Genomic DNA, 22,043 nt, shown 5'->3' with positions numbered 1-22,043 from the left:
CCCAAACCGGGGGCCCTCCAAGGCCCCGCGCTTCCGAGCTCCGCGCAAACTCTGGCTCTTCTTCTACGCCTGAGGTGATTTGCTCTTCCGTTGCCCCGTGGCTTCGGCTCATCTCCAGCAGGAAGGCGAGGCTTCAGCCCGGCACAGGGGGTGAGCTGGATCAAGGTCCCCCCAGTCCCCTGAACAGCATCTGAAGGAGGGAGCTCAATTTCGGGGATCCTCGAAGGGGCATATTTGGGAGCTCTGAGCCCGGTGTGGCATTTAGAGGTGGCTGTTTTTGAGGGGACGCAAGTGGCGTTAGGGACTCCGGGGTGGGACTTTGAAGTCTGTTTTCGGAGCGTCCCTCGGAGGCAGGGTTTATACCCCTTAGATACTGGGTTTAGGGGGATGTTTGGGGCGACCCTTAGGATCCGTGTATGAATACTCTTGTCCGTGAGGTAGGATTTGGTGTGCTTCCCAAGGGGAGAGGCAAAGTTTGAGGTTCCTGAACTCAAGGCGGAATTTGGGGAGGGCTTGATTCAGGAAGGGTCCTGGTGACGGTGGGAACAGGCGGGACCGACGTGGCATGTGGAGGTATCTAATGGCCTTTGTGACCTCTGCTTCTATTATGATGTCTCACCGCGCTTGGGTATTAAAGGCTGAGAGACCGGACACATTGGGGCCCACATGTTGTTTTAGGAGGAGGAGCCCCCAGCCCAGGCTGTAGAAGGGACGCTGGAGCCTAGTGTGCTAGGCTCTTCCGAGGGGACAGAGTGTCACCGGCTTTCCTTTGCCATGGCTTTATTCGCTATGCATGAGGAGATGAGCTGTTGAGGAGGACGATTTTGGCCCTTTTCACACCTGGTTCGTTGGAAGTATCAGCTTGTGAATTATTCACAAGGGAGCGGTTCATTGTGCTTAAGGGGCGTGCTGAAAGGGGCGCCTTGCAGTCTGCCGGGCAAATTTAGATCACACTGATGAAGCGTAAAAAGGTGAGTAGCGGCCGGAGTTTTCTGTGGCTTGTCTAGGGGCATTGTGCATAATTCATGAGGGGCGTAGCTTTTAGGGCTTCGTCGGCACGATCCGCTGTTAGCTTTTCCTTAAGAGGTTTCAGGATTTAAAAGTTTTGCGTCTCACGGAGGGATGAGGCCTGGCGCATTGTTCATTCTTTGCTGCCCGATAATCCCAGGTTATCAACAAAGACTCTAGATTCAAGTTACATCGATCCTTGCCAGCTGTGTGATCTTTGGCAGATCTGTGAACTTGAAAAAATGAGTCTGAGCATAATGGTGATCAGGTTAGTTTGCACTCATTTAGCAGCTTTATTAGACCATTTAATCCCCACAACAACCCTGGGAGGTAGGTTATTATCGTCCCACATTATAGATGAGGAAACTGGGACACCAGGAGGCTAAGTAATTTGCCTAAGGTTACTCACAGTTAGTGAGTGGCTGAGCCAGGATTGAAATCCAGTTAGTCTAGTTCGAGAGTCTGTAGTCTTAAATACCATAATGTCTCTCTCCCACCCACCCAATTCACTGGTACTTCTACTACTACTACTGTTAGTCATATAGCAAGCACCAGTGGCCAGGCACTGTTCTGAGCCCTTTCTACATGTTTATTCATTTAAACTTCATCACAAGGTAGGTTACTATTGTTCTCATTTTATGGGTGGGGATACAGTGGCCCAGAGAAGTGTCTGGTCCCAGGTCACAAAGCTAGTCATCGATGGGTGGAAGTGATTTTTGTGAGGATTTGAGAACTCAGGTCTCCTTTGACCTGAGACCTGAAGGAACTGATTCCCTGCTCTGCATTCCTGAGACAAGTGGCACAACGCATGGAAAGGACTCACCAAAGGAACCACCACATAGCAGGCGATCGGTTAATGTGATCTATTATTATTAAATAGAAATGTAGTGGGTGTTTATCATGTCCCTGGGGCTTTGGTATACAGTTGTGTCTCTGGTGACCTGGTAGTCTGTGCTACCTATTTAACGAACATTGGTGACCTTAGTGCTCTGTTTTATTTTTATTTTTATTTTTTTTCAGTGCTCTGTTTTACAGTGTAAATCTGTAAGGGTGTTTCAAAGCATTATTTTTTAGATAATGCCCCAGATTGGGGGTTTCTCTGGTGTCTGGGTATACCCTCACCCATAACTAATTTTATATCAATACAAAATATTATATTTACATGTTACCTTTACATTAATATATAATACTTTAAAAATGTAACAGTGCTCTGTGCCAGCACTGCTCTGAGTTCATTTCATAGTTTATACTCTCTGGTTTTCATAGTGACATATTTTGCCTTTATGATGTAGGTGGGTTCTACTACTACCCCCGTTTTACGGTTGTAGAAACTGAGGCAACTGCCAAACGCAGGTAGTAAACCTGGATTTGGGTGGACCAAAGCAGCTCTGGTTCACGTGCTTTTAGTTAACGGTGGGGAGGAGGCAGCTCCACTTCCCCCTGGGTTTCCCCTGCGGCTCTGCAGCATCTTTCATTATTCATGAACAGGAAGCGGTGACCATGTTGTCTTGGCTGGAATACCATAATCCTTACTTGCTGGGCGGGGCTGGCTGGAGTATTTCTGGCCATGCAGCCTCATGCATAATTCATGAGTAACTGGGTGGGACCTTTCTTGACCTCTCTGAGTTTCCAGGTTGGGCTGCTGCAGTATCACTATTGATTATTCATGAGCCAGGTGAGAGTGTTTTCTTGTGTTAGCCCTATTTCCCTGTTTACAGGGTATTAGATGCAGCAGTGGGTGGACCTGTCTCTTTTGTCCTTGCCCACCTTATGCATTATTCATGAGATGTGGCCTCAGTCTCCTTGGCTTCCAGGCTGCAGCAAGATTATTCATTATTCATGAGCATTGGGGTGTGGCTTCCATGTTTTAACATTGGCTTTCTGGTGGCGGGGTGTTAGTCAACCAGCCACCCGGCCTCATGCATAATTCACAATCAGGAAGTGTGTCTTTGGTGGCCTTTCTGGGTTTCCATGGTAGCCTGGCTGTAACAATGTATTCATTATTCACGTTTGACGGGCGTGCCCTCTATGTCGTCTTACCTGTTTGCCTAGTTACTGCCAGAGTAGCCAGGAGATGGTGGTATTCCCCTTCGAATGAGTTACAAACGGGGGCCATCATACATAATTCATGAATGGGCGCGGCCTGCGTACATCCGGGTTTCTGGGGGGTGGGGCCCAAGGTTTTGTTCCGGCCTCAGGCTTCGCGGCCGCCATCTTGTGTCGGCGGCGGCTGAGGTGAAGGAGGTGGCAGGAACGAGCAGAACCACTACGACGCGGGAGGAGAAGTCGGCGGCGGTGATTCTAGGCGGCCCAGGCGGCGGGGAGGAGGAGGAGGAGGAGAAGGAGGAGGAGGGTGGCGGCCGGGCTTGTCTTCGGCTCCTAGAGGAGTTGGCGGCGGCGCGACCCGGGGAACCGGCATTGGTAACAAACGGCCTTTCTCAGCGCCTTGCCCGGGGCAGGGGTTTCGGGATTGGATGGTGTTGGGCCGGTGCTGGGCCAAGCTAATGTCGGGGCGAGTGGTGATGACTTGGACGGAGGGATCGTTGAAGAGAAGTCGGGGGTCCATTTTGGGCGGGGCCGATATTCCCCATCTGGGACCAGCCCAGTACCTCGGGCTCCAAAATCTGACCTTAGGCTCAGACCTCCAGAATCTGCTATTAGAGACTCAGCCAGCATTCCTAATCAGGGACCTGGCTCTGTCCTGCATCTTATATGGCAGATCGGAACTTCCCCTAGTCAGCAATGGAGACTTAAACGGGATCGACATTCCTGGTCAAAGCCTCCTACCGGTGTATGTCATTAAAGACCTACCCCCAGAAGCTTTCTTCATTCACCCTTCGTTCCTCAGAATTTGTCCTCGCAGCTTCCAAGAGGGGCCAAACCTCAGGAAGGGTCCATTTGGTTTCATTTAACCTTCTCTAGCATCTTCCTTCAGAACCATCCTCCACACGCATAGGCACACACACACAGTCTGCCCTTAGAGCTTTCAAGGAGTCTAGACCCTGTAAAAGGCTATTTGTGCTTGGCCTCCATGTCAGAGACAACTCCTCCACAAATCAGAGGTCTCCAAACCCACCTTGGCTCTAGCATCTTCCCTCTGAAACCCTTCTGGGCCAGCATTTCTATTCAGAGGTCCACTTCAGCATTCACCTTTAGAGACTGCTTTCTTTCCTAGAATCTGTCCTTAAAGACTTCTTTATTTTAAGAGTGCCTCCTTTTGGCTTGTGGTCCAAGTATTCTCTTTAGAGACTATCCTTTGTGGGCCTCAACATCTCCCCCATCAGACACTCCTAACCCTCAGTATCTTCCCTCAGAGTTTCCCAGGGGACCAGACACCAGGGAGGCATTGCTTGGACACATAATCCTCCATCAGCGATGTCTCTGCCAGCCTCTGCCCTTGCAGACCCTATTGGCTCCTAGCCCCTTGCATCAGAGACTTGCCTCTCAAATCCCACCCTTCACTCAACCTCTGCCTTCAAAAGCCAACCAGGGTTCTAGCTTCTCTCACAGATCGCTTAATGTTGCATCAGGCCTCAGAATCTGCCCTCAGAGCCTTCCAGGATCCCAGCATCTTCATTCAGGGTTTCAGCTTCGTTGGACCCCAACATCATGGTCAGTTGTCCCTTCCCACAACAGGTCCAGTTGTTCTCCATCAGAGTAGAAAACCCCTCCTCAGCACTGACTCTCAGAGCCTCCATGGGCTTCCACATAATTGGTCAGAGAAACCCTGCTTATTGAAATCTTTGGGGCCAGAACTGTCTGGGCTCAACCTCCCCTTTCCATTCCTCAGAGCCGTTGCAGTACCTAGCATGTACCAATCAGAGATCAACACGAGGCCTTGTTGCTCTTTTAGAAATCCCTCCACAACCCCACACTCGGCATCCACCCTTGTAGCCTCCTGGATCTCTGACATCGAGGTCAGAGACACCTTTTCCCCTGCAAGTCCCTGTTAATTTTGGTCAAAGATTTCCCTCTGCCACCAGTGTAGACCCCCTGGGCCCCAGCATTCTCCTCATGGAGAGCACCCCTGCCCCCCAGACCCCATCATCTTCCTGAAACCTCCTGGATGGGAGGATGGGCCCCAGAATCCCCCATCCATTCCCTGTGTAGCCACTGGGGCCTCCAGTGCAATTTTCCTGCCCTTTCCTGAAAGCTCCTTATCCAAAGACCCTGATTTAAGTCTTAACAACCTTGCCCAGTCACACCCTGGCTGTCCACCACACACCACCCCCACCCCCCGCCCCGGACTTGTAACATCCCCTTTCCTGTCTCCCTCTGACCCTCCAGAGGCTCAGGCAACCGCTTCCTGATTCTTCTCTTTTATATTCCTAGGGATTTCTCAGTTAATCCCTCTTAGGAGGCTTGACAGGCCCCAGCATCCTGTGCCCTACCTTCTCCCCATGCTGATGTCTTGACCCTGTGGCTGCTTGCTCTCAAGCCTGCTCCAGGGCTCCTGCCTCACACCGCCTCTGGTTTGGGTGGTAGAGAATGCTCAGGCTTCAAAATCAGCAGTTTGGAGATCTCAGGCAAGCTCTGAAGCTCTCTGAGTCCTGGTTCAGGTTTGCTGAACATTTGGTAGTACGTGTGTCCTAATTAGGGCCTGAGCATGTGTTGAGAGAGAAAAGGTATTGATTTTATACTTGGGGTGGAGGATCTTTAGATCTGCTCTGGGGTTTCTGCCCCAGACCCCTTTCTGCTTGCCCTGAGACTGGCCTGTTCCCAATCTCTGCAATCTCTCAGACCATCTGCTGAAACCTGCTTAGGCCCTCACTGCCAGCACTAGGGATCCCGATGTCAAAGTCTAGATAGCAGAGATCTCTCTGGCCCTGGACCATTTTTAATTTCAGGTGCAGGGAGATGGTGTGTGCTCAACAACCAAATCAATGGCAAGGCAAGGAGATAACTAAGTAATAGAGGTCTCTCTGGAGGTATCTGGGGAGGAGCTTAAGTCGCTGAGTTCTGACCACAGACTTTGACTTTTTTAACCTCCCTAGCAGCCCCTTGAGGGTATTTCCATTTGTCCTTGCTTTGCGGGGGGGAAAAAAATGGGGCTCAAAGGAAATGAGCTCCCTACTCTGTCTCAGGATTTGCCGTGGTCTCCCAACTAACTCGCCAAGCTTCTTCTACCTAGGTTGGTTCTTGGTATTCCCAGCAGTTCAGCTGGGTGCCTTGGACTGTATACAGCCTCCTGCCTCCTGGGTACCCCTCCCTCACCTCTCATCTGTCAGCCATGTGGACTGTGCCCCAAGCTGGGTCCTGACTCTGTTCCCCCAGGAGGCATTTGGCAAACAGTCTAGCACCAGCTGCATGACGCTGGGCAAGTGACTGGAGTTTTCTGAGCCCTTGTTTTCTTATTTGTGGCATAGGTATAAGGTTATTTGGTTTGTGAGCATTGTTAGAACTAGACAAAGCCCCTTACCCAGAGATTGATTGGCAGTAAGCTCCTAGTAGATGTTAGGGTGCTCTTGTCATCTTGCTTAGTGCTAGCATATGACAAGTGCCAAGGTGGCCTCAGGTACAGTGGGGGTACTTGGTGTGATTGGGTGTCAGAAAAGGCTCAGTGTAGGAGAACAGAGGCTTAGAGGTGCATTGGGGATGAGGGGAAATGATTCAGAGTCCTGTCATCTCCAGCCTCTGGGTCCAGTCACCCCCTTGCTCCAAGATCTCACTTTCACAACAGGCTGCATTATTCTGTCTCTGGGACCTAGTCCTCATGAGCTCAGGTTTTTCCATTTGTCTGGCAAGGACACTCAGCCCTGCCTCGCAGGGTCAGGACCATTGAGTAGATGAAACACCATAAGGTTAGGAAGCAGCCTGGGCTTCCAGGGTCAGCAGGTCCTAGTATGATTCCAGTTTGGCCACTCACTTTGTGGGGACCTCAGTCAAGTCTCCAAAGTCCCTGAGTGGATTTTTTTCTTCCAGTGTGAGCTGGGGGGCGGTCTTACTGATAGTAGTCCAAACCCCACAGAGGTGCCCTGAGGACAAAGTAAGGCATAGCTCATAAAGTGCTTAGTTTGATATTTGGCACAAGGAGGACTCCTAATAAATATTCATTTATCGTTGTTGACCTGTTTAAAGGACTCCACACAGGGACAAGGCTTGGGAAGTGTGTATTTCCTCTTTCTGTCTGCAACTTCTTTTATTGGCTCTGAGTGTTTTCCCCTCCTGGAGCTGGAGGTGGTGGGGAGGGGGTTGGACTTTGTGAAACTCTTTTCTGTGAGCCCCTCTGGGAGCTGAGTTCTTGGCATAATCTTTCCTGCCATCATGCCACCCTGGTGGATGTCCAAGCCACGTTTCCCTCTCTAACCCCGGTCGTTGGGATTAAGGGGGAGGAGAATGGCTCCTTGCTGTTGCTTCCCTCCCTGCTCCATGTCAGGCTCTCTGGTCTGTGTTATATCTCATCACTTCAACTCCATGGGGTAGGTAAGTGGTATTCTCACCTGTGTTTTCCAGGCAAGGGAACCAAGCCCATAAGGGTTAAATGATATCTGTTGAGGAGTGGCAAGGTCTGACCTGAAGCTACATCCTTCCTCTGACTCCCCGACAAGTACATTCTTGTCACTCCTTTCCCCCCACAGGATTGGAGTCTCTCCCTCATTATGCTGGGCTGGGGAGAAAAGCGAATGGCCTGGTGGTCAGCAGCATGGATTGCAAGCCAGACCACCTGGGTTCAGATCTTAGCTCTGACAGCTATGTGACCCTGGGAAAGTCGCCTCACCTCTCTGTACCTGTCTCCTCTTCTGTAAAATGGGGATATTAGCCCTTACATCTTCCCTTTTCCCCCCCAGTCATCACTAACCAGCAGGAACACCCCCGTGCCCCAGGCTCACTTCTGATTTCTTTTATGCTCTCCAGATGTCCAGCTCGCCGCTGTCCAAGAAACGTCGCGTGTCCGGGCCTGATCCAAAGCCGGGTTCTAACTGTTCCCCTGCCCACTCCGTATTGTCCGAAGTGCCCTCGGTGCCAACTAACGTGAGTGTGTTCTTCCTAGAGACTGGCAGGTGGGGTGGTGGGTGGGAACATCTTCTGTGTCCCTGTCCTGTCTGTCCCGTCCCTCCTCCTGCACATCTCCCTGAACCTAGTGTTCCCCTCCATTTCTAGGGAATGGCGAAAAATGTCAGTGACGCAGACATAGATGAAGGCCTTTACTCCCGGCAGCTGTGAGTGAGGCTGAAGTTGGACTGTGAGGTGGGAGGGGGCTCTGAGTGGATAGGGTCAGGAGGGCGTGACTCTGACCTGTGACACCCTCTAACCCGGCAGGTATGTCTTGGGCCATGAGGCAATGAAGCGGCTCCAGACCTCCAGCGTACTGGTATCAGGCCTTCGGGGCCTGGGCGTGGAGATTGCCAAGAACATCATCCTCGGTGGGGTCAAGGCTGTCACCCTGCATGACCAGGGCACTGCCCAGTGGGCCGACCTCTCCTCCCAGGTTCCTCTTTCCATCCCCCTTCTTTGCCAAGGCCCCAGCCCTCTGGGCTACACAGCCAGTTCACTTCTTCCTACACTCTCCTTTGCAGTTCTACCTGCGGGAAGAAGACATAGGAAAAAACCGAGCTGAGGTCTCCCAGCCCCGCCTCGCTGAGCTCAACAGCTATGTGCCTGTCAGTGCCTACACCGGGCCCCTTGTGGAGGACTTTCTCAGTGACTTCCAGGTACCATGGGCCTCCTGCCCAGTTCTCTCAGAGCCCAGCTCTGGTTTATTCTTTTGATAAACATTTAATGGGCTAGCCTGTGAGTCAGGTTTCCCGCTAAGGCTGCAGCAAGGGAATGCGAGCAGGCTTTAGACCCTGGGCCTGCCTCTTTAGGAGGAATATTGTAAGCCAGCAGGCGGGAAGGCATAGTGGTTATGTGCACAGACTGAAGCCAAACTGCCTTGGCACGAGTCTCTCATTGTACTTGCATAACGTCGGGCCGGTAATGGAGTCAGTCTCCTGTTCCTGCCTTTGTCTGTCTGCGGACATGGGAATGGTAGTAATGCTGACTTGATAAAGGTTTTGTGAGGGCTATGGACTAGCAGCTGGTTGTTGGTTAAATAAAAACTCTGGGCCAGAAAGAGGAGTTGTGGGAGCTGAAATTCTGCCCCAGGGTGTCCCAGCAAGCCAGGACACTGCTGCTGAACCCTGCTGTAGCCATGGGAGCTCACCCTGATGGGAATGGGTAGGCATTCAGCAGAGACTCATGGCTGAGCAGGTGTTTTAAGAATTGGGAGCAAGTGGGTGTGGTAGGAGTGAGCTCAGACTTTGGCTAAGGACAAAGTTTTACTTCTGTGTCTCCCAGGGCATGGCAGGGCTGTAAACAGGCAGCAGTGGGTGTTGGCAAATGAAGGAGTCAGCTGTTATCCAGACTCTGTCCTCCCAGTTGCCTCTTTACCTTGCCTGCCATAGTCTAGAGATTCACATTTCCTTTCATTGAGTTTTGCTTGGGCTGAATCTGATACGTGGTAGATACTTTCTGTTTGTGATAGAGAGCTGAACCAGCAAAGCCTTAAGGACCCCGTGAGCCCTCCTACCAGCCCTCCTCTATGATTGCTCCCTTTACCCTTCACCCTGGTGCTGGGCCCTCGCCTGAGCTTCCACCTCTCCACAGGTGGTGGTCCTCACTAACAGCCCCCTGGAGGACCAGCTGCGGGTAGGTGAGTTCTGTCACAGCCATGGCATCAAGCTGGTGGTGGCAGACACCCGGGGCCTGTTCGGGTGAGTACCCCCGCTCTTTTCCACCCCGACCCCTGCCTTGTTCAAGAAAAGACTCCCAAGCTCTGACTGCCCTCAGCCCCCCTTAGGCCTTTGGGTTTTGGATGCTGTGTGTTTACCTTGCCCCACGTAGCATGAGCATAGTCTTGATTCCCAACAGTGATGGGCTGATTTGCTCAGCAAATACTCACTGCATCTTGAGGGACACGTGCAGTCTCAGTGCGCATGGGACTCGGGCATCAGCCCTGTTGCCTCCCTCTACAGGCAGCTCTTCTGTGATTTTGGAGAGGAAATGATCCTCACTGATTCCAATGGGGAGCAGCCGCTCAGTGCTATGGTTTCTATGGTCACCAAGGTGAGGAGGCCAGCCTTGGGTCCTGGCAGGCGGATGGGCGGTCACAGGCCTTCCTGTCTACTCCCAGTACCCTGAGCCTACCTCTGAGGTACTCCTCCTTCAACCAGGACAACCCCGGTGTTGTTACCTGTCTGGATGAGGCCCGACATGGCTTTGAGAGTGGCGACTTCGTCTCCTTTTCGGAAGTACAGGGCATGATTGAACTCAATGGAAGTCAGCCTATGGAAATCAAAGTTCTGGGTGAGCTAGGGCCAGGGGGGAACCAGGGGACATAGGAGGCGTTTCCCTGGGCTCTGCGTGAGGGGAGACACATCCTGGGTATTTGGGATGAACCAAAGGTAGAGTCTCCTAAGGTCTACCCAGCAGGGTGTGGGAGAGAAGTGCTGTCTTGTGTTTGAGCTGTTCGTAGAATAGGCCCCTGATGTCTGCACTGAGGGGAGGCGAGGTCTCTGGTGTTTGAACAAAGATCAGAGGATCCACTTGTGTCTGAGCTGATTCAGACAGGGAACAGAGAACGTCTTCCATTGTAGACTTGGGGTCAGAGACATGGGGTCCCATGGGTGCTGGGTCTGGGGTAGAGGGGAGATGGTTTCTGAAGTTCGAGTAGAACTCAGGATGGAGAGGAGATTACTCCTGATGTCCGACTGGGTCAGGAATGGATTTTCCCTCATCTCGTAGGTGGTTGTAGGTTTTAGGGAGAGTGGGTATCCTGACAATTTCCCTGTCTACCCTAGGTCCTTACACCTTTAGCATCTGTGACACCTCCAACTTCTCTGACTACATCCGCGGAGGCATCGTCAGCCAGGTCAAAGTACCCAAGAAGATCAGCTTTGTGAGTGTGAGGGGCGGTGGGCTGTGTGGGATGTGGGGGCTGGGGCTGGGTATCTCACGGTTCTCAATTCTTCTCTTCTGATTTTTTTTTTTTCCTGATGCCCCGCTTCCCACAGAAATCCTTGCCAGCCTCCCTAGCAGAGCCTGACTTTGTGATGACAGACTTCGCCAAGTATTCCCGCCCTGCCCAGCTACACATTGGCTTCCAGGCCCTGCACCATTTCTGTGCTCAGCATGGCCGGTCCCCTCGGCCCCACAATGAGGTGCGTGAGGGTGAGCCAAGCCAGGGCAGATGACCTTGGCACTGCAGGCCCATTCTGCTCCTCTGCCTATACCTCTCGCCCCCGACACAGTGACCTAACAGGCGTGCTCTTGGTTCCTTTGGCCCCACTAGGAGGATGCAGCAGAGCTGGTGACCATAGCCCAGGCTGTGAACGCTCGATCCCTGCCCGCAGTGCAGCAGGGCAGCCTGGATGAGGACCTCATCCGGAAGCTAGCATATGTGGCTGCTGGGGACCTGGCTCCCATAAATGCCTTCATTGGGGGCCTTGCTGCCCAGGAGGTCATGAAGGTCAGCATAGGTGGAAAAGGGCAGGGTTGGGGTAGGCCAGGCGCCTCCCTGCCTCTATCACTTGTCCCATCTGCATGAGGCCCCAGGTAAGCACTGACTACTTCCCCTCTCCTGTCCATTCTCCAGGCTTGCTCTGGGAAGTTTATGCCCATCATGCAGTGGCTGTACTTTGATGCCCTTGAGTGTCTCCCTGAGGACAAAGAGGCCCTCACGGAGGACAAGTGCCTCCCGGTATGTGAGTAGGGCCCTGGGGGAGGTGACATAGGTGGCATTTCTGGTGAGGCTTCTCTCTGACCTTTCTCCCTTTGCATTCCTCAGCGCCAGAACCGTTATGATGGGCAGGTGGCTGTATTTGGCTCAGACCTGCAGGAGAGGTTGGGCAAGCAGAAGTACTTCCTGGTGAGTGATCCGCTGGGACACCTGCTTCCTTCATATCCCCTGGCTACCTGTTATGGGGTCTCTTGCCACCTGAGGGAGTGTCTTTTGGTTCTTTTATCTGTATCACATGACTTGTGCCTTTTTTTTTTTATCTTGGGAAAGCCTAGAATGTCCTTCTGTTTCCCCCATCTGTGCCCCCACCCTCAGATGACTAGGTTATTTTCACAGTCGTGGCACTTAAAGATGTGGCACTAGACACCCCTCTTGCTGTCTTCTGGGGAGTGAGAGTACAGAGTGATGAGTGACTTCACGCTGACCTGCATCACCCTGACTCAGACACTCTGTGTCTTTTCTTGGTTGTCTTCTAGGTGGGTGCAGGGGCCATTGGCTGTGAACTGCTCAAGAACTTTGCCATGATTGGGCTGGGCTGTGCAGAAGATGGAGAAATTGTTGTCACAGACATGGACACCATTGAGAAGTCAAATTTGAACAGACAGTTTCTGTTCCGGCCCTGGGATGTCACTGTGAGTGTGATGGGGGGTGGAGGTGGTACTTTGTCATCTTGTTTTCCTCTTGTCTTTTGTTCCCATTCTTCCTAGAAAGGGGGCTTTACTGCCTTTTTCTTTCCTTCAGCTCTTGCTCAGTTTCTGTCACTCGTTCAATGAACGCTGAGTACCCTTCCATTGAATCCACCGTTTTTCATCTTCTGTTTTCTTTTCCCTTGACCTCTTATGAATGCTGGTTGGGACAGTGTGTTGGGGGTCCCAAGTTCAGTGATTCACTAGGGGGACTCACAGGACTCAGCATATAGTCATACTCAGGGCTGTGATTTCTTCCAGTGAAAGAATGCATAACAAAATCAGCAAAGAGAAGTTGGCTCATGGGGTGAAGTCTGGGGGAGACCAGGCACAAGTTTCCAAGACTCTCTCCCAGTGGAGTTGCACAGGACACCTGTAATTCCCCTAGTTGCGAGTTGCAACAACACATGTGAAATGTTGCCAGTCAGGGAAGCTTGTAAGAGACCTAGTACCTAAGGATTTTACGGTGGGCTGGTCATGTAGGTGCCCTCTTCTGGGAACATCCCCAAATTCCAGACTCCTAGAAGGAGAGCAGGAGTTTGGCCTAAACCATAGGGTTTGCATAAGCAGCCTAGGCACAGTGAGCAGCCTTTACCAGGTAGAGAATAGCAAGAACTCTCTTGAAATCCAGGTTTCCAGACTGCAGCCAAGGCCCAAACTGGCCAGGAGGCCTCTCCTAGGAGAGCACTTGTGCTAGGTTCACTGTTCTCTGCACAGATAGGAGCTAGATTATACGGGGATCTAGCTAGTAAGCCTTGTGTGGGGAACAGCATCATTGCCTGGCCAGGATCGACTCCCCTTTTGTTCATTCATTTATTCACCAAGTAGTTATCCAGGTAGGTGCTCTTGTAGGTACTTGCAGTACACCAAGGAAACAAAGATTTGGTGGGGTGGGGACAGAATAAAGAATAAACACAGTACAATAATAAAGTTTATACTCAGCGTTCTTGGTAAGTGCTGTACAGAGGAAAGAGCAACAGCAAGATGAGGGAAGTGGGCAGGCCAGGGAGATCAGTTTGCAATTTTGATATGTGGAAGTGCTCATCTCTGCCAACTTGGAGGGCATGAGGAAGTAGAGTTCCTCAACCACTCAGGCCAAGATCCTGAGGTGGGAGGGGAGTAGGAGATAAGCTGGAGGAAATGGGGACCAAGTCATCTTACCTTCATTGGAGGTAGGAGCAAGGGAGGGTTTTCAGCAGAGGAAGGATATGGCCTGACTCGAACTTCTTGTCTGTATGCTAAGATTGTTTTGTTTGGGGGAAATGTTCCCCAGCCTAGGTGCCATTACCTGAAAGAACAGTGGATGTTGGGTAGGCAGAAGGACAGAAGGCTGGCCTGTTGTCTCCAATCTTTGCCTGTCCACTGCTTCCCTTTCCACCGAACCCCTGGCATATCTGTCCCTGCCCTAGCCCTGTGGTACTGTCATGAACTGTCTCCTGCCAAACCAGAGGGCTTCCTGAACTCAGGGCCTAGTTCTTCACAGCATTAAATATGTCAACCTTCAGGAGGACAGCTCTGTAGGGGTTCTCTGGCTACACACATGAATAACTGAGTTTTGTTCCCCCATTCCCACTCTCACCTCCCCTAGAAATTAAAGTCTGACACAGCTGCTGCAGCTGTGCGCCAGATGAATCCTCATATCCGAGTGACAAGCCACCAGAACCGTGTAGGTCCTGACACTGAGCGCATCTATGATGATGATTTCTTCCAAAACCTGGATGGTGTAACCAATGCCCTGGATAATGTGGATGCCCGTGAGTTTGGAGGCGGGTGAGGAGGTCAGGGGCCAAGTTGCCAAGTTACGTGTATGCGTGCGCACGTGTGTGTGTGTGTGTATGTTTTGGAGGTGTCTGTCTTCCTGCCTCCTAATGTTCCGTCTTGCCACTCACGTTATGTTGTGACCCCACCCCCCAGGCATGTACATGGACCGCCGCTGCGTGTACTACCGTAAGCCACTGCTGGAGTCGGGCACACTGGGCACCAAGGGCAACGTGCAGGTGGTGATCCCCTTCCTAACAGAATCTTACAGCTCCAGCCAGGACCCGCCTGAAAAGTCCATCCCCATCTGCACACTGAAGAACTTCCCCAATGCCATCGAGCACACCCTGCAGGTGATCAGCATTGGTGGGAGAGAGCAGGGAACAGGCACCCTGGCCTCATGGCTACCGACCCCTCTGCTTTTTCTCTAAACCTATCTCTCTTACTTCCCATCTTGTAGCCTAGATTGCTAGAATGATCCATTTCTTTTTCTGTCTTTTTTTGGGGAAATTTTCAACATTTAGGGCTTCCCTGATAGATCAGTTGGTAAAGAATTCACCTGCAATGCAGGAGACCCTGGTTCGATTCCTGGGTCAAGAAGATCCACTGGAGAAGGGATAGGCTACCCACTCCAGTATTCTTGGGCTTTCCTTGTGGTTCAGCTGGTAAAGAATCTGCCTGCAATGCGGGAGACCTGGGTTCTATTCCCTGGGTTGGGAAGATCCCCTGGAGAAGGGAAAGGCTACCCACTCCAGTATTCTGTCCTGGAGAATTCCATGGACTGTATAGATTGCAGCGTATATTTCTAGAATGATCCATTTATTTCTCTCTTTTGGGAAAATTTTCAACATTTAGACAAAATACAAAGAATAGTATGAGGAACACTCAAATACTCTTAGATTTAACATTTGTTAATGTTTTGCCACATTGTCTTAGATCCATGTGTACTGCAGACATCACAATGCTTCACTCCCTGTACTTCTTCAAAGGGAGGCTATATTCCCACACAACAGGGTCTCAACCTCAGCAGTGGTGACAGTTGGGGCCCAATATTTCTTTGTCATGGGGGCATCCTAAGCACCATAGGATGTTTAGCACAATTCCTTGCTTCTATCCACGAGATGCCAATGGCACCCCCTTCTGTTTGTGACAACTAAAAATGTCTTCAGACATTGCCAGGTGTCCCCTGGGGGCAGAATCACTCCCAGGTGAGAACTGCCACATCTAGCCAAAACACCACCTTCATGTTGAACACCGTTAGTGGTAATTCTTACTGTCTCTCCTGGTTACTTATTTGTCTCTAACAGTCCATATTCATGTGTCCACTGCTATTGCTCCAAAGGGGTTTAACAGCTGGTTTTCCAGGATGATTTTGTTGGTATGATGCATAAATATATATAATACACAGCAGTGCACATATTATCTGCCTGGAGGTTTTTACAAAATGAACATATCTAGGTTATCCAGCATCTATGCCTCAAATCAGAACCTGAGGATAACCATTGTGCTATCAGATGATTCTTACTGCAGTCTTTGAAAGCAGACCATTCAGAATGTTTAGTTGAAGTATGGGGTATGGGAACAAAATAGGGAGAGGAAAAAAAAAAGTTTCCTCCATCACTTTCCCTTCCCCCTCTGCAGTTCCAGGCTGGGTGTGTTTATGTTTGTGCACCTGCCACAGTGTCACTAGGCCTTGAGTGACCTTGGACTTAGCTTCTCTGTCTCATGAAATGGAGTTGACAGTGGTGCGTACCTCATAGGGTTGCTGTAAAGCACTTAGCATTCACTATGTATCTGGTGCTATTTTAAATAAACTGTAAATGTATACATACATGCAACCCCTGAGGTACTTAGGACTGTTAGAGTATCTATTTGGGAAAGAAGGCAATGGCACCCCACTGCAGTACTCTTGCCTGGAAAATCCCATGGATGGAGGAGCCTGGTAGGCTGCAGTCCATGGGGTCGCTAAGAGTCAGACATGACTGAGCGACTTCCCTTTCACTTTTCACTTTCATGCATTGGAGAAGGAAATGGCAACCCACTCCAGTGTTCTCGCCTGGAGAATCCCAGGGATGGGGGAGCCTGGTGGGCTGCCGTCTATGGGGTCACACAGAGTCAGACATGACTGAAGTGACTTAGCAGCAGCAGCACCACAGGGTTAAGTGTATTCCTGAAGTCACAAAGTTAGATACTATGTAACAGCTGGATTTGAACCTAGATCTCACATCTGTGTCCTCCAAACCCCCTCAGAGGGAAGAACCTCTGTCCAGTTTGCTGCTGAATCTTCAGGGCCTGTATAGAAATTATTTTGGGGTTTGGTCTGAATTTTCTTTTAATTTTTAAATTTTAAAATATACATAACTGAACCTTTTTTTTTTTTTATTGAGGCATGACATATTTCAAGTAAGGTATACAGATCTTAATTTTTTTTTCACACATTCACTAGTGTAACCACTGTCCAGGTCAAGTTCATTGGTTTTTCAGTTGAGGTGTTAGGGGGTCCAGGAGTGGGGAAGTTTGGGGGGCTTACCTTCTCCCAGAGCAGCTATGTTCTTCCCATTGGATTTGTTCACTGATGGTGTTTCTAACACTTCCAGAAGTCCGTTTTGTCCACCATTGCCCCCTGTAATCTGTTTGTCTGTAGTGGGCTAGAGATGAGTTCGAAGGCCTCTTCAAGCAGCCGGCAGAAAACGTCAACCAATACCTCACGTAAGTAACCAAATGTCCCCTCAGCCCACCCCCTGCCTGCCAGTCAAGGCATCCTGGCTGCTTTCCTCATTGCTGTGACACCCAGCACAGGCACACTTCTCAAATGAATCTGTGAATGAGGCTTGGGCCTCATTCCATTGGCGGTCAGGATTAGCTTTCTCTGGAGAAAGTGAGGTTGCCCTGGAGCCCACTCCTGAGGCCGCTGTGTAATCCTGCCCCTTTGACTCCCCCAATTCCTGATAGAGACCCCAAGTTTGTGGAGCGGACCTTGCGACTGGCGGGCACTCAACCCCTGGAGGTGCTGGAGGCCGTGCAGCGCAGTCTTGTGCTGCAGCGGCCACAGACCTGGGCTGACTGTGTGACCTGGGCCTGCCACCACTGGCACACGCAGTACTCGAACAACATCCGGCAGCTGCTACACAACTTCCCTCCTGATCAGGTAACGCCCACTTGCCAGGTCCACTTGGCAGAATGCGTTTTTTCCATAATGGGAGCCTGCTGTGAGTTCTCTGGCTCCTCCTGGGGATTTTTCCAGCTGTGGCACATGCCCCAAGGTGTGGGGAGTCTCAGAAAAATGATTAAACTTGACCTATTTTTGCCATCCCCTTTCCTTCTAGCAAGAGACTTTCATTTTTGTTTCCCTTACCTGTGAGGTGGGCTGACTCATCCACCTCCTAGGACTGTAGCGATCATAGAGGAGAAATCTTGGAGTTAAGAGCTCAGGAAATCAGTGGGGGTTCAACTCCAAGCACCATTTGCACTTGGGCAAGTCACATAGCTTCTCTCTGTACTTCAGTTTCCTTGTCAGTAAAGTAGAGGTGGTAATAATTACCTCATGAGGGTTCTTGTGAGGATTTCTTGGTATTTGTTAATATTAACTCAGGACAGTACCTGGCAGGTCATAAGAGTTTGTTAAGCTGTGTCTTGCACAGAGTGAGTGCCAGGAGTTCTTTCAGCAACACCCCTAGTTCACCCTGGCATCAGAACTTCCATTCACAGGACCCTTACAGTCTGGGTTGTTCATGATTGACTCCATCGCCTGCCATGCGTGCCCAGCCAGGGCTAGTGAATAGGGCATACCCAAGGCCCAGGTGAGAAGTTAGGATTGCTGGAGAGGCTCCAGTTTTAGATCCTGCTCCTCAAAAATCTCTCCACTTCTTTAGCTCACAAGCTCAGGAGCTCCATTCTGGTCTGGGCCCAAACGCTGTCCACACCCACTCACCTTTGATGTCAGCAATGTAAGTCTCCTCCTTGGGGTCTCCTAGGGTCAAGTGGAGAGTGGGTGGGAGGGAAGGAGGCCGAGACTCCCCAGGTGAGGGCAGACGTGCTCACCCTTCTGGGCCCTGCCTTCTCCCAGCCCCTCCATCTGGACTACGTGATAGCTGCTGCCAACCTGTTCGCCCAGACCTACGGGCTGACAGGCTCTCAGGACCGAGCTGCTGTGGCCACACTCCTACAGTCTGTGCAGGTCCCCGAGTTCACCCCCAAGTCTGGAGTCAAGATCCATGTCTCTGACCAGGAGCTGCAGAGCGCCAATGCCTCTGTGGGTGAGGATGTTTGGCCCCTCTGCCAGGAGTTACTGCCCCACTGGTCCTCTGCCCAGTGCAGCCTCCTCACCAGTTCTCTGCCCCGGCACTGCTGTGCAACCCTGTCCTGAGACTTCCTTCTTGATCTGTTTATCCGGAGGGTGTGATTTCCACCAGTGGTCTTGCTCCTTTGGTATCTGCCCCCATCTTCTCACCCCCATGTTCCTCCGTGTGTGTCTTCACCGTGATATTACCCTCCACATAGTTTTCCTCATCCCCCTCCTATTTTCACCCCAGTTCCCCATCTCTCTCCCCCAGCTCATGCTCTCTATCGGGTGAAGGGCCAAACAGTTGACTCTCTTAGGCCACATTAGTGTCTGCAGCTAATGCTTTCTGCAGTTGAAGCCCAAAAGCAGCCATACACGATGAATGAATGTGGCTGTTTTTATTTTCTCCCATGTCTCCCATCTTCTTCCCAAATATCTACCCCTCATGTTCCTCTCTGTATATTTTTTCTACTTCTGCATTTCACGCATATTTCCTTCATCTTTTTCCTCATATACATGCACACGTATTTGTATATGTATAAAACACACACAAGGTACATGTAAAATGTGTATAAACATTGTGTGTGCGTGTATGTACATGTAGACACAGTGTATGTAGAGTATATATAGGGTGTATACAGTCTTCTCACCTATCTCACTCTCTATATATGCCCCTATTCTCTACTTTTTTGTATCTTCTGTCCTCCCATCTTAACCACATCTGCATATTTCTCCAAACTTCCTCTCTGTATATCTTCCCCTGCCCTTTTCCCCTGTATCTTCCATGTCTCCCCACCTCTCTGCATCATTCTCCCTGAGATCTACTGCTCTCCCATTCTTATCTGTCCATCCCCACTTTCTCCTTATGTCTTTGTTTCGGTTCTTTAGTCTCTAGAGATACCTCTCTTACCTCTCTTGATATTCCACACTGCACCCCTCCCGCCCCAATCTTCTTCAGGTTTGTACTCTGTTGTCCTGCACTGTTTCTTGCCATTGTCCCTCGTCTCTCCCAGGATCTCTTTCCTTTTCAAATCCTTTGTCTCCCTAAACACCTTTTGCCCCACTTGTTACTACCTCAGACCCTGGCCTTGGGTCTAAAGCGTTGATGGTGTCCCTCTCTCCCTGCAGATGACAGCCGTCTGGAAGAGCTCAAGGCCACACTGCCCAGTCCCGAAAAGCTCCCTGGGTTCAAGATGTACCCTATCGACTTTGAGAAGGTGCTGGGTGGGGGCCCCAGCAGGCAGTGGGGATGGGATAAGCATAGGTGGGCTGGACAGAACAGGCTTCTGGGGATCGGGAGGCAGCCCCAGGCCTTTGTGGGATTGGATCATGGGCCTGCTAGGCGGCCCTGAATGAATAGATGTTCCCAGCCATGCCTTTGTGATCTGAGAGCCCAGCAGGTAATTGCAGTGGATACTTGTGCCCCTAGAAGCCAGGAATCCTCTTCCTCTAATTCTCTCCTATTGTCTGCCCACCCTCCTCCCTTAACCTCTCACTCCTAAAAGGATGATGACACCAACTTCCATATGGATTTCATCGTGGCTGCATCCAACCTCCGGGCAGAGAACTATGACATTCCCCCTGCAGACCGGCACAAGGTGAGGCAAACCCAGACCCAACGTTCCACCCCCTCCCAGGCTGGATTTGCCCACATTTCATCCCTTCTTTAGACTCAGCGTCTTCTACTCTTAACTTCCACCTTCCTTGATCCTTTGCTGCCTCACAGAGCAAGCTGATTGCAGGAAAGATCATCCCAGCCATTGCCACAACCACAGCAGCCGTGGTTGGCCTTGTGTGTTTAGAGCTGTACAAGGTGGTGCAGGGGCACCGACAGCTCAACTCCTACAAGAATGGTTTCCTTAACTTGGCCCTGCCCTTTTTTGGCTTCTCCGAGCCCCTCGCAGCACCTCGTCATCAGGTGAGGGTCTACATTGGGAAGTGGGTTTGTGGGTGGGATGTTTGTCTGTAGAGCTGGCTCTAGTTTGCTTCATAGCCTGTCACCAGGAGAGGGTTTCTGTCAATGTGTACCTCTTTCCTTCGTGTACACCTTTGTTCATTTATTCACTTACCATGTTTTTTTTAAGTACCTTCTATGTGTTAAGTAGGTGTCTGATTCTGACTGTGGAAGCCCTCAGAAAAGATAATTGAATATTAGATTATGATTAAAACTGCACAAAAGTAGCACCCAACATTTATTGAGTGCTTTCTATGCTCAGTGCTTTTACTTGCTTCATTCATTTATGCACTCAAATATTTATTGAGCACCTACTGTGTGCTAGGTACTCTTATAGGTGCTAAGGTTATATTCCTGAAATAGAGTAATACAGTAAACAATATTAGAACCTCCAAAAAAGAATAAGATAAGGAGAACTTGGGAATACCAGGGGGAAAGGGGATGGCTCTAGAATTTTAAATGTGGGATAGTTAGGAATGGCCTTAAGGAGAAGATGACATGTGAGTCCAGACTTGGAGGAGGTGAAAAGACAGGCCAGGCCTTGCCAGAAAGGCATTCCAGAGAGAGGGACCAGTGTCTGCAAGGGTACTGAGGTAGGAGTGTGCCTGGCCTGTATGAAGAAGAAGTCATTAGAGCAGAAGGTGGGAGAGGATGAGGGGATAGGAAATGAGCGGAAGAGAATAGGATTCCATGATGTAAGGCCTTGTCTCAATTATCATAAGGGTTTCACTGCTTACTCAAGGCCAGACGAAAGCCACAAGAACATTTTGGACAAAAGAGGCTTGTGGTCTGACTTAGCATGTCTTCATGAGTGAGGGGGAGACTGATGGCGTTTGGTGCCCTGATGGCCCCCATGCCAAAGACTGCTACTTTTCCCACAGTACTATAACCAAGAGTGGACGTTGTGGGATCGCTTTGAGGTACAGGGTTTGCAGCCTAACGGTGAGGAGATGACCCTCAAACAGTTCCTCGACTACTTCAAGGTGAGAGCCCTTTCTGACTCTCACCCCACCTGGGGGTGGCATGTGCAGGTGACTGACTGGCCTGTCCACCCCTGTGACACTGCTGTCCTCCCCTTCTTCCAGACAGAACATAAGTTGGAGATCACTATGCTGTCCCAGGGCGTGTCTATGCTCTACTCTTTCTTCATGCCAGCCGCCAAGCTCAAGGAACGATTGGATCAGCCGTGAGTTGGGTGGTGGGGAGCCTCAACTTGCAGCTGTCCCACTGCTGCTCACTGCCCCCAGCTACCTGCCTCTTCTCACTTACCTTTTGCCTTCCTGACCCTCTGCTCCCTTGTCCCCAGGATGACCGAGATTGTAAGCCGTGTGTCGAAACGAAAGCTTGGCCGCCATGTACGAGCTCTGGTGCTAGAGCTGTGCTGTAACGATGAGAGCGGCGAGGATGTTGAGGTCCCCTATGTACGATACACCATCCGCTGATCCGTGTCCTCTCCTGTAGACTGACCCCAGACCCCCTCTCCAGATCCCTTCCATCCCAGGTCTCCCATTTGACCTCTGGCAGTGGCCCAGCTAGCCAGGCTTGGTGTTCTCCTCCTCATCCCCCTACCTGAACAACTCTTGCCGCTGCTTTCTACCTTGTTCAGAACCTGACTCCTAATAAAGAATTGTTAACCCA

The 22,043-nt window shown here is 50.8% G+C and overlaps 1 protein-coding gene across 3 annotated transcripts; it reads left to right on the top strand.

Moving 5' to 3' along the window:
• UBA1 (ubiquitin like modifier activating enzyme 1) lies at positions 1 to 22,043 on the top strand. 3 transcript variants are annotated; one of them, XM_006058780.4, is made up of 26 exons: positions 1 to 150; positions 7,864 to 7,980; positions 8,110 to 8,168; positions 8,269 to 8,437; positions 8,526 to 8,660; positions 9,595 to 9,701; positions 9,963 to 10,053; positions 10,161 to 10,293; positions 10,788 to 10,885; positions 11,001 to 11,147; positions 11,279 to 11,455; positions 11,582 to 11,686; positions 11,774 to 11,854; positions 12,202 to 12,357; positions 14,000 to 14,165; positions 14,326 to 14,522; positions 16,814 to 16,878; positions 17,122 to 17,317; positions 18,042 to 18,116; positions 18,236 to 18,425; positions 19,580 to 19,668; positions 19,957 to 20,049; positions 20,178 to 20,369; positions 21,287 to 21,388; positions 21,491 to 21,591; positions 21,712 to 22,043. In XM_006058780.4, the coding sequence occupies exons 2-26, from the start codon at positions 7,864 to 7,866 to the stop codon at positions 21,845 to 21,847; spliced, it is 3,177 nt and encodes a 1,058-aa protein (XP_006058842.3). In that variant the 5' UTR covers positions 1 to 150; the 3' UTR covers positions 21,848 to 22,043. The 3 variants fall into 3 exon arrangements, with proteins under 3 accessions (XP_006058842.3, XP_006058841.3, XP_006058840.3); XM_006058779.4 differs by lacking the exon at positions 1 to 150 and adding an exon at positions 3,188 to 3,303; XM_006058778.4 differs by lacking the exon at positions 1 to 150 and adding an exon at positions 3,272 to 3,429.

The sequence above is a fragment of the Bubalus bubalis genome, chromosome X (genome assembly GCF_019923935.1).
Source record: "Bubalus bubalis isolate 160015118507 breed Murrah chromosome X, NDDB_SH_1, whole genome shotgun sequence".
In the NCBI taxonomy this organism is placed as follows: Eukaryota; Metazoa; Chordata; class Mammalia; order Artiodactyla; family Bovidae; genus Bubalus; species Bubalus bubalis.
Note: the sequence above shows the minus strand (reverse complement) of the source record. Positions and strands in the feature narration are given on the sequence as shown.